Source organism: Lepeophtheirus salmonis, chromosome 14 (assembly GCF_016086655.4).
Source record: "Lepeophtheirus salmonis chromosome 14, UVic_Lsal_1.4, whole genome shotgun sequence".
NCBI classification, from domain to species: Eukaryota; Metazoa; Arthropoda; class Copepoda; order Siphonostomatoida; family Caligidae; genus Lepeophtheirus; species Lepeophtheirus salmonis.
The window spans coordinates 11,873,458-11,886,237 of NC_052144.2; the positions used below are offsets into that span (position 1 = coordinate 11,873,458).

The window sequence follows — 12,780 nt, forward strand, 5'->3', positions numbered from 1 at the left end:
GTATAATTAATAGATTAACAAATTCTAAAACCATATTTTAACTTTAAAATCAAATTTACCAGATATGGAATAGGTTAGGCTAGAATAATGTTTATTATTATGAAGCAAAATGATTACTATGTTAGACAGTTGAAACAATGATTCAGATTTTATTGAAAATTAATATGTTATTATATTAAATAAAACCGAAAATTTCACCCAATCAATTTTTGCTCTGGTTATGCGTGAGGTCATTCTTTTTTTTTAAGTATATTGCACAAACACACTATGTAATTCATTTAAAAAATTAATATTTGTATAAAAAATACGCAAGTACAAATATTGATTTGTAAAACAAAATATGTTTGTGTTTATTTTTGCGTTTTTGAGTAACTTTTTAGAACTTAATATTTTTTTTTTTTATTTTTATGAACGTTTTAAGTTAAACTTTTACATAATTATTCATATACAAAAATAAAGTAAAAATTTTCAAATTGACTGCACATTGAACGTGAGTAACAAAAACATTAAAAACTATTCTTTTTAGTTCAACAAATAATTCCCAACATTGTCAGGTAAGGCTTTTTATTGTATAATAAGGCCTTTTATAATTGAAAAATCATGAATTGCAAATATATGTATGACACATAAAAAATATTTATTAAGTACTAACAGTAGTACCCGGAATTTCTAGGAGTAATTAGGTGCCTGCTGAAAGAAAAAGATGTATTTACCAATATAGAAATAACTCCCCAATAAATCATCAGTGTCACTCTTCATTTTCATGAGCAAACTCAATCCAAAAATACTTATATTAATTCATATGACCTGTTACCTTATCAAGAATGAAAAAAATAAAAATAAAAATTAGAGTTTGAGTAAAAGAAATACAATGTTGGACCAATAACAAAGAAAAGTAGTACTCTTGTTATCGCACACGCCTGGAATATTTCATTAATACAACTATATTGTTATATATTAGATCAAACCATATTTATCATATACATCAGGGAATACAATATACATTGCATTGCACCTTGTGTATATGTTGGATGCTATATCATATCTAAATATTGTAGGCGTGTATATATAACTTACTCGTACCTATATGTACACGTCTACAATATTTCATTTATACGACTATAATATTAAAATGAGATGAAAATGTGTCTATTATATACATCAGGGAGCGCAATATACAGTGAACCCGGTGACTTTTTTTTCTATGAACGGAAAGGCCAACTTTGCTTCATTAATATAGATTACAAAAATGTATGAATTATTAGATCTGTTTATATCCATTAATTAAATAGTTTTTTGCATAAGTTTAATTTTTATACAAAATAATGTAAAGTGTTTATTATTATGTTTTAAACTTAGTAAACTTCTAAGGATTACGAATATTCACAATAAATTATTGTCTACATTGACGTATTATATATTTTATTAAAATAAATTATTATGAGATAAAATCACTTTGAGTTAATAAAAACCAAATAATATACTTTCAAAAACAAATCCTTGTCGTCCTTCGTAATATATTCAAGGCAGGCAACAACGTAATCTATCCTCTGGTCTAAAAATATAATTTTAATTAAGCGTATATATTTGAAAAGTAAAGTAATTGAATCAAATGCAAATAATGATTACTCCCCCCCAAGAATATCTATGTTTCAAATATCTAACTAAGCCAATTAACTAAATTACTAGAGATTTTTTGATGTTGATCTTTTAGATATGAATAAATTTGAACTGCAAATTAGTAATAAAAGTTATAGTTATTATTATTTATCTTACAAAAGAACAAATATTTATCCAAAGGCTTAAATAGTAGCTTTAGGCTAAGTTTGCAATTTGCATTTTGTATGATTAAAAAAGTTAGCCTAAAAAATATATATTTTATACAAACGCATGAGTGGTGAAGTTTGAATCCTATTTTTTTAGTTGAAACAATACATGCCATAAATTTAATAAATTCATGGAGGTGATAAGATGCTCAAATAATTCAGCAAAGATATAAGCTGACGACCAAAGTATAGTAAGACGTCACATTATTATTATGTACAATAAAAATAGGTAATTCCAGCTAAAAAAATTATATTCAACTCTGATTTAATGAACTTGATTCCTTTAGCTGATGTTGAACATATGATAAATCATTATTATCTAATGTCATTAATGTTATCGTCAGTGCCCTAAACAAGAAAATTTTATAATAGCAAGGAACTTTTTTTTATAAATATTAAAGGAAATAAGGAACTATTTGTTGGTCAAAATGGAACGAACAAATAAAAGGGATAAAAAATATTGTCTCAGAAAAATCTATCATCCTACTGCCCAATTCATTATATATCAGACCCTAATATGAATCAAAAATACTTTATAACATAAAAATGTATTTATTTTATATACTGAACTTACTATTTCAATCGATATAGTAAGATATTATCGAGATTTTTAGTTCACATTACTTTGACTTAAATCAAATTTCCCTGTTTTCGATTGGCATTAGTTAGTATTTAATGTTGATGTTATAGCTTTTTTATAGTTAAAGTGTTCCTTTATGGAGCTTGTAAATCACAACAATTTATCCGACATAAATAAATAATTATACAAAAAAAGGTGGAAGTGCCTCTCGCGTTTCGTTGTCTTCTATCTTTCACCTTGTATCTAAATACAAATTTGTATATTGTAGCACTATTTTCTTAAGGTTTTTCTTGTACTGGGGGTCCATTGAAATTTGAACACTTACAAATTCAATATTTAACGAAAGTTGAGTGATTGAAATTAATTCATACTTCGATATTTAAAAGTATAATCAATTAGTTAGAAAACTAAACAAATCTGAGCTATATATCTTAGGTACAAGTCGAGAAAATGACACTTTGATCGACAAATTTCTATTTCTAAACTCCAAGCGTTTGGTTGTCTCCAGGAACACCGTCTACACTGTTAGCAAGTCTGATACGTTGGAGAAGAAGAAGAGCTCTGTCAGAAAGACCAAACAGAATCTGGAGGAGTTAAAGAAAATAAACCAGGCCAATCTTCTCAAGTCTCCGAGGGTCCATGCACGAGATCTTTAGGTTTCACACCAGACTTCTCGAAAGCTATAAAAATAGGGGAGTAATGATAATTGGGAGGGTGGATTGGCTCCCTTTAACACCAGCAAGGAAAGAAACACATCTCCTCCGTTGCCAGGCTCTTTTTAATAAGTATTGAATCAGTATTTTGAACTCTTTTTTCAGACTTTTAGCCCCCCTACAGCCCTGATCCCAAACCCCTTGATGAAATTTTTTTGGTGCATGTCGAGGGAAGGCCTGCAGTTTCCGTTATCCAAACACCGAGTCCCTCAAAACAACTATCAGCAATCACTGGGACACCATGACAGAGAACTACATCTGCAGTGGATTCCTGTCGCCACCTGGAAGTTATCATCGGCGCTCAGGGCAGCTACATTAATCATTAAGAGAGCTCAGAAACATCTCTATTGATATTATTAATTTAGATGAAATTATATCGTCAATTAATAAATTGTATCTTGTTGAAGGTAAAATTTTAAAGTATATAGCTTCTAATGAACCACTAGGTGTCTCTATTTTTACTCTTTGACATAGTTGATGGTCGTTGCTGCAAACTCAGGGTTTAATATAATTTTTGGTAGCTTTACATATGCTGAACTGTCAGTCCAAATCACTTTGACATCTCTATGTATTTCTATGGTGCATACCTTTCAAATATTTTTGTTATAAATATAACATTAAATGAGATTTAAAAACACAAACCAAGGTTGTTAAATGTATTTGGAAGTGCGTTTATTTAGTCCCCATGAACCGCCCACATCGAACAATGGGTTAGAAGCGTCATGCAGTATCCTTTTATTAACAATTAATAGTACCATAAAAGTTTAACATAATTTAGGTCATTGAGTATGACAATATGTCTTAAAATACAAGAGCTAGTGTATTGTTAAATTTTCAGACTTAACTTGATGCGTTATAATAGTCATCTGAGTCTCTCCAAATCAAATTTCAATGTTCCAGCTAAAAACGACAATATCTTTAATTTAAAATGAAATAAATATTTTATAAATAATATTTTGAAGTAAAACACTCTCGGTTCCTTACTTTCACATTCCAAAACAAGTACTGATCAGGTACATTAGCCACTTTAATATAAACTGGATATTTCAGCTTATTTGTTCTCAGTAATTATGACAAATGAGACAAAAGAATAAGTGAATAAATTAAATACGTTTTACTATTATCATTTATAAATGATTTTAATTCTTTCCCCCAAAATACTCCCAAGATATGTGGTTATTAGAAAAGTATAGAACAAAAATTGAATTTACTCATTTCCATAAATATGTTTAAACTAAAACAATGCATGCGGTGCAGCAATTTTTATTTTTTCCAATAAGTTTTGCAAGTGTTATACATCTTTTTTCAAATATGGGACTGCACCGAACGTTTCTAAATAGGTATGATCATTGTGTTATACTGTCTTACCTGTTATAATCCCAGGAGGTGCTGTAACAATGGTTCACATACAAGTGTGCCTACTTATTAACCTCATACCAAAGGTTGTTTTGGTAATATATGCAAATGAGTTTAATGATTGTTAGTATTTTTATATGTAATGTTAGAATCATAATTAGCTTGGAAATATCCCATCACTAATGTCAACAACTATCCCTCCAATACCGCGTTGCATTTATTATGCATATTGCAACCCTAGGGGAAATGTGTATAATCAAAACAGAGAAATACGAGGTTTGTCTGAAAAGTTTTATTTTATTTTTTCAAAATAGTCTCCAAGTAACTCTTATTCTTAATACTTTTACTTGCAATTTTCCCATTTATATAATCCGTCTCAATAATACTGAGTGGTTTTCTCTGCAAAATACATGTTGCACGGGAGAATTTCGGATTTTGCAGGGCTCCCAATAAAAATCCTTAATTTTCCTTTGCATAAATTACGTCGTATAAGAGTTTGTTCATTAGTGACTTAGAAAACAAATTGGTCAAATATTTAAATTAAGCCCGCAAGTATATAAACAGAAAATGTAATACTTTTATATCTGAATATTCAAATGAAATTGTTAAATACGGCAGAATTCTAGGGGAATGGATTACGGAAGACTTCTTTTCCGTAAAAAAGAAAAAAATAAAGTTTTTAAAGAGGGTGAGTGCTATATTTTAAGAGATAGAAAATATAAAGGAATCAAGAGGATTTACCCTAGTAATATACCTAGGATGAATATTAAAAGTACGCTGTGTGAATTATTTAAACTTCAAGATTAAGAATTATATATCCTTTTATTATAAACAGCTACTTTAATTAATTAGAAAGAACTAATCAAAAGGGATGTAGAGGGAGGGCGGTGAATTGTTAAGGTGAGCGTTGACAATTAATGTCTTAGGAGTTAATGGGATGGAGGATAGGTGTACTGGGAGTACAATATTGGGGTAGTTTGTCTAAACTAAGAGATAGTTGTCATATAATAACTTTAATTATTATAATTAAAAATAGCACAAGTAGCTCTGGAGTGACGGATGTATTCATTTTTGAGAAATAGGTTAGAAGTCCCTTTCACGATCCTTGATGTTAATTTGTATGTTCATCAAAAATGAATAATGCTTCCATTAAAAAAAATGATATCTAAAGATTGAGCCATGGTATCTTCCTCCAAACCCTTTACATCAAATTTAAGGTAAGAGACAATTGTCTAGAATAAACAATTGAAAATTAATGAATTCATTAAAACAATGAGTGAATGCAGATACGTATATTCTAATATACCAAAGAAAAAATCAATCTACATCAGGGATAAACTAGAACTACCGAGTAACTCCATTCAAACTGTTTCCTCTAATGAGACTTATATTTACATTAAACGTTACGCCATTTTTATGAAATGAATAATGCTTATCACTTTGTTAAAGATGAGTAATTTGTTTGTTATATTAAAGACATATCAGGGTGCATTCAAAAAGGTAGAATACAAAATAGAAGTAAATTTAAGATTAATTTATTCAGGATTTTCAATAAAGTAGCTTTGAATAAAGGAATATAGCTCCCTGGGTTCTTTCTCGGGTTTATTATTCTGGCTCTATATAGAAATTCATCAGTATAAGAGGATTCCATAAAAAACCTTGAACGACTGATGTATTTTGGAAGTGATGATCTACAAGATTTTATGTTAAAATTTATCTCTACAATGAATGATCCACCCGTTGAAGAAGATGAGAGCCAATGAGTAAGACAAAGTTCTTGCTTCGATGGATCGAGATCCTTGTACATCAAAGCATGTTCTTAGGATATTAAAATGAGAAGATATGGATTCATTGTAACAATGGGTGGATAAAGATCCATTATACGAATGTTTTGTCGAACATATTCATATAAATCACCGATAAACCAAAACTACCGAGCCACTTAATTCAAACTCCTCCCTTTCATGGTTCTGTTATGATTTATGAAGTATGTTCACCCTACCAGGTTGCGTGGGGACTCACTTTCGTAGTTACTAAGGAAAAAGTAGGTACAAAATATCCCTAAGTAGGAATAAGAGTAGGGAATTATTTTCCTTCAATGAAATAACTTATCCCTACGACAGATTTAATTTGTACGAGTAGCAGGAATGGTGTTTAGGTCAATTACTGCGTGTTGGATTAAGTTAAAAACGTCAAATTTTATAACAACAAGTCTATTGTTTAAATCTATTTAAAGTTTACGCTTTCAAGCTTTCATTTTTAATGACAGCTCGATACTTACTTTTATTCATTTTTACAAAAAGTCTACCATCAACTCAGATAAAATACTGTTACATAACAATTGTACCTCCAAAACGACTGACACTTTGGTGAGTAGGTGTCAACAGATACTTGATAGATATGACTATCTTTTGTCTACGAGTGCTGCCATCTTCAAATTGAGGTCAGAAAACTTTTTGGACCACACTTTTATTATGACAACAAAGTATTTTTTAACTTGGTTTGTCTTGAATTGCTCCATTACTATTTAAGGGCTCAAAAACTTGTAAAGTATCAGCCCAAAATAATATGATACAGGAAGTATATGATACATCAAGAATTGATGTGAAAGGGGGGAGTAAAATATGATACACACAAGATTTTGAAAGGATATTTCAGCATCTTGGGACGGGACCCCTCCCCTGGGAAGTAACATAGGGTGTTAAACCCCTTGATATGAATAAGCTTTAATTGTTTGTTTTTGGAACGTTTTTAAAGTAAAAATAGGAATGAACAATACAATAAACAAGGGAACATAATAAAAGAGTATTTTTATGCAAAAAATAAAGTTATTCCTAAGAATCTGATAAAGATATACTAATTTGAAACAAAATGGAAATGCATATATACTTTAGTCTTGAAAAAAAATTTAAATTTTTTTTTGTCCATTTACTCAAAATAGTGAGGGTTTAAAATTCCAAAAATTTAAGGACAATGTATATTACAACTTATTTCATTAAAATAATTCATAAATCATTAACTCTTTTATATCAGGTTCCATAATTGAGCCAATCACTCAAACCAACCACGTCTTGTATTAACCATAGCCTCTAACCAGGTGCAAGCCTTGATGAGAAACTCTTTTTCCATATTGGTCACTGCCTTGAGAATGTATGCCTGCAAAGAGTAAACGGTGTTATGAGTACGTTTATTCAACTCTCTCTCCAATATGCCTCGCATATAGTTGTTCAAGGGCTTGATATCATGGTAGCTAAGAGGCCACATTTCCTTTCTGTAAATATAAAAGTCTCAAAAACGTTGGTTTTTACCTAATAAATCCGGTTCCAACTTCCCCATTTCGACAAAGGGCAAAAAGGAAAAATTCTAGAATGAAACCAGATTTATATTCATACATTTGAGCTCTCCAACATTATTATACATGGAGATATTTGTGTCTTTGTGTTTGCGTGGAGGTATGCAATAATGACCGTTTTGATAGCTGAATTAGATGGGTAGACTTTCATAAGCATAGATCTGAGGACTGCCAAGATAGTGAGATCAAAACATACTCTGGATTTAAAATCCCTACCCTGTTTATATGTAGATATATAATGGAATAAGTGATATCATCCCAATCCTTAATCCCCTTATTTAAAAACGAATACAAAATGTAAACTATTTTTTAAATGACCTTTATTTTTTATCAAAATGTTATTTTAGTATTTAATACTGTATTACAATGCGTCTACCATAATCACAGTCTATGTATTTTCCAAATATAAAGAAACTGAGATATTTTTTTTTCACTTATTTATCGTTGTAAAAAACTATTATATCCATTGTTTGACAAAATAAATATTAAACAAAAAATACATTTTTATATATATATAGATATATATGAGATAGCAACCTAAGTCAAAGTTATATAGTCCTAATCTCCATTGATAAATATCTCACTAAAAGAAAAAAAAATATTTTAACAAATATTTTCCATATTACATTCGTACAATATGCTTATAGGTATGCAGTATATATGCATGACCTTGTAGAAAAAAAAATTCCCTTGAATTTTCTCATATGGACTACCAAATGCTGATAATGATTTTCACATCACTTTCATTGCTTGTAACATACACCTATATTATATATTTCTATCAATAAAACAAAGTTACACTCCAGCTGTTGCAAGCAAACTGGTCCACATATTATGTTCAAACTTGGCATCATAATGAAAGACAGAGGTGCCAACCTAGGCAAAAAATTAAAATCCCTTCTCCGTCGGTAATTTAATTTAACAATTCCCGGTACTTTTTTGACAAAATGTTTAACCTCGAGTTTGTTAAACAAGTTTTAATAAATTTTTTTGTCTGCCAACCGGTTTTTATATTTAACACATATGCATTACTTTGTAGAGTGTTTTTAGTTATATCACAGTGCATAATATACCAAAAGAAACGTGAATTAAAAGTAATTGTTGTAGATAAATTTTGAATAAAATCATACTAATAGGTGCTGAAAACTTCTATAACGTATTGTACATCCAAAAAGAATGGGCATTTTTTTTTAAAATAATAAGTAAAAAGACAATACTACCGTTGTTATTCAATGCACGGAAATAATTCACCAATTTTCTAATAAAATTTGATTGTGTATGCTTCTAATATGCCCAAGTTATATAAAAATAACATCATGGATATGTTCAAATATGTATATATTAAAACACTCTGAAAGAGTACAGAAGATGATATCAATTACCATTTTCACCTACTTTTCTCTTTAAATAGAATACACAATATGTAAGTTATACATACAACAAGCTATTTCTGCTTTATGTCATAAAGTGTGTAAATTCTTAGAAGAGATATGTTTAAAAAAAAACGATGATAATTATTTAATTTCCTATGTTTCTTTTTTGTATTTTCAAATCTCAACAACACATATGTTAGAAAATATTATTCACATTCTAGCCAGGGTACCTGGGATTGCTCAAAGTTATTAGGTGTACATTAACTTAACTTTAACAATACATTTTCGTAACCCCCTTTTCTTTTTTAATATGACGTAGTGAGCGATACTAATTTATAAATAAATTATGCTCTGTTGGTATGTAAAAATAATAAAAAAAACCGAAAATGCACGTGGTAATCGTGCCAACTTGAATAAGGTTTAGGAGGAGAGCAGATAAGCAGTAATGACGTTGTATTAGCTGGCGTAATAGGGTGGAAATAAACACAAATTTCACTCCGTATATTTCAATGACATATTAGCGAAAATTACTCCGATGTTAATCCTCAGTTCTACTAAAATTCCAACAAAGGGTTTACACATACAACTCTGAAGCAAACTCACATTGTTACTCCGCCTTTCATAACTTTTTACTCATACTCTAAAATTCTGCCTTCAAGAATATAATCTTAATAACAATAGCATTAAAAGATTCATAATTCAGCTTATATTGACATCTAGAACAATCCAACCCTTCCTTCTAGGACATATTTTATACACCGTTTCTTATTTATATTCTACTGTTAATGATATGTTATTTTTCAAGTTAGAAAGAACAATGGAAACAACTTCTATTAACAGGTAGATTGCTAATTAGAAAAAACAACTCCCACATTCCCGGACATATTTTATACACTCCTAGCTACACTACACATCTTCTTCTTCTTCTTTTTATTTTTAATTGAGAATTATTCAAATATTAGTATTTGCTTCGCACACTCGTTACTAGATTCTTATTTCATAGATCAAAAATTACTTCCACGATATCCAAATATCCAGCCACAAAGACAAATTTTTGATTTATTAGTATATGTAAGGAGATAAAGTAATTTGAAAATGGTTAAAGCTAACAAAATCCATTTTTATGTATTGTATAAGGTTTGGCTAAAATATGGGTCGACTACCTTTCGGGACAGTAGAGGTCAAAACGTTATGTACAATAATGGCAGAGTCAGGGTGGATTAGTATGTATAGATTTACATGATTGTACATGATAAGATGCCGGGCCGGTCAAAAATCACCGGGTGGTTGTCAAAGTCTGGCTTAAAAAGATGTTTTTTTTGCTATTATAAGTAGATACTATTTTATAATTTTTTTTTTATATACGAAATACCGAGTATAGAACCTACGCAAATTGAGTTCAAGATAACAACTTACTTAATTTCATTTACCTATTCAGTAAATTGCATTTCTGAAGACCAACAATATAAAAATTTTGTTTTCACCTTAAAAAAAAAGACATATATTGGGAAATCTCTGTAACCCATATTTTAAAAGTGACAATAAAAAGTGAACTGGGAGTATACTATCCACCATTTGATAGAGTATTGAAGTTGTTTTAAGTTTGAGTTGGTGGAAACATTCATTGATGTCAAAATGCAAGGCTAATTGTCAAAAATGTTGATAGAATAATAAAAATCGTCTTTTCAGCACTAGTTAGATTACCAAGGAGATAAACATCAACGAATTAAAATTTAAAACATCCAATACAAAAATGGACTTATATTTATCACAAATTATTTATTTTAATCTTCAGTGCATGACTTTTGTACATAAATAGAGTATCATAGCTAAAGTCTAATGAAAACACACGTATTTGATTTTTATCAAAGTGTTATGAAAATAAAGAATCAACTTCATATTAATTTCGTTCTACAATTTTTGTAAAATACAAAAAAAAAAAAGAAAACTGGTTGTAAATAAAAGGACAAAATAAATGTATCCGTGTAAAAATATATCGCACTCTTTTCATTTGACATTAATTCATATAAAAGAGGGCTAAATCCATGAGTTTGTATCAGTTCAACATTTTCAGTATGATAAGAAAATTATTTCTTACTTTTATTTTAGTTCAATTCGTGAAGGGGGATGGGCCTCCTACTCCATCCCCAATTTACTACAAACCTTACGTTCCTCCAACTACCCAACAAGGGCCAATTCAAGCTCCTATTGACTTACCACCTCTTTCAACGGGTCCTGTCTATAGACCCATTGCTTCAAGTCCTCCTGTTCTCCAATCTTTGCCTGCTCTTCCAGCCTATAGTTCCTATATTGCCCCTCCACCACAATTGCCCCCACAATCCTCTAAAGTTCCTATTTATCAGCCCATCATTGAGCCTTCTCCATTACCAGCCCCTTCTTTCCCTACTTACCGCCCTACAACACCTTCCGTCCCTGTCAACCAACCTCTCACCCAGCCTCCTACTTCTGTATACAAACCATATGTTCCTCCTCCTCCATCTGAGCCAGCAAACTACGTCTATGAATACTTTGTCTTCGATGCTGAGTCCGGAGTGGATATATCTGCCGATGAGCAAGCCATTAATGGAGATGTTGAGGGGTCTTATAAAGTGGCTCTTCCGGATGGTCGTATTCAGACAGTGACCTATTATGTAATTGGGAACAGTGGGTTCGTTGCTGATGTTAAATATGAAGTTGGTCCTTCTTCGATCGTGGTTGAGCCTTATCCACAATATGGCTCATATATTAAATAATTTCATATGGAGTATTCAGTATATTTACAGACAAACATTCATTTTATTTGAATTTGTATATTTTTTATAAAAATGTAATATGGTTAAAAAAAAAAAAAACAACATTTGGAATAAAGAATTTAACTTTGTTGGCACCTTATGCCCGAATCAAATGTTAAGTATGTTGAGAATCACACTTATTATTTTAGAGTTGGTGCTCTAACTTCTGGTTTACACAATCACTTATACAGGCATATTAGGGGTTCAATCATGAGATCCCGTTTTCCTTGGATCTATCGGAGTTTTACAACGAAGTGAAACCCCAATATTTACTAGGATCTCGTAATTTGAAAATTTACTTTTTGGGATTCAGCTCAAAGAAAATTTTTTGGATCTGAAAAATGTAAATGCATACCTAAAAAATGAATAAATGAAAATAGTAAAAATAGTATTTTCATTGCATAATTCTGATATCATTAATTTGGATAGCAAGTCAGCATGCAGTCGAAATATGACGAATTAAGAGGTATTGATTTGATCTAGGATAAGTAAGTGAGGTAAAGTGATAAAAATGGTTTTGTGATCGATAAGGAAATCTACAATTATTAGAATTATTTTTTTGCCAACATCATTAAATGAAATTAATTCAGTCAGTCGGAATCTTACCCTCAGCAGTGGCGTCACTGGCCTCTTTTTGGGGTGCTTAAGCAGCCTTAAAATGTTTTTGAGCAAGTACACTTATAAAATAACCAAGCATCCTCTTATTATATTTTTTGCAGGTCTCCAAGGTCAGTAAGAACGCGTTGTTAAAACCTCTCCTTCCTTCTCTCTTTCCATATCTCTCTCCT

The 12,780-nt window shown here is 30.4% G+C and overlaps 1 protein-coding gene across 1 annotated transcript; it reads left to right on the top strand.

The window, feature by feature from the left end:
* Positions 1–11,253: 11,253 nt before the first annotated feature.
* Positions 11,254–12,123, top strand: LOC121129150 (uncharacterized). The gene has a single exon (XM_040724830.2). The coding sequence runs from the start codon at positions 11,276–11,278 to the stop codon at positions 11,951–11,953; it is 678 nt and encodes a 225-aa protein (XP_040580764.1). The 5' UTR covers positions 11,254–11,275; the 3' UTR covers positions 11,954–12,123.
* Positions 12,124–12,780: the final 657 nt, after the last annotated feature.

Coding starts and splice junctions, on each gene's coding strand:
- LOC121129150 (XM_040724830.2), top strand. CDS start 11,276: ATGATAAGAAAATTATTTCTTACTTTTATTTTAGTTCAATTCGTGAAG.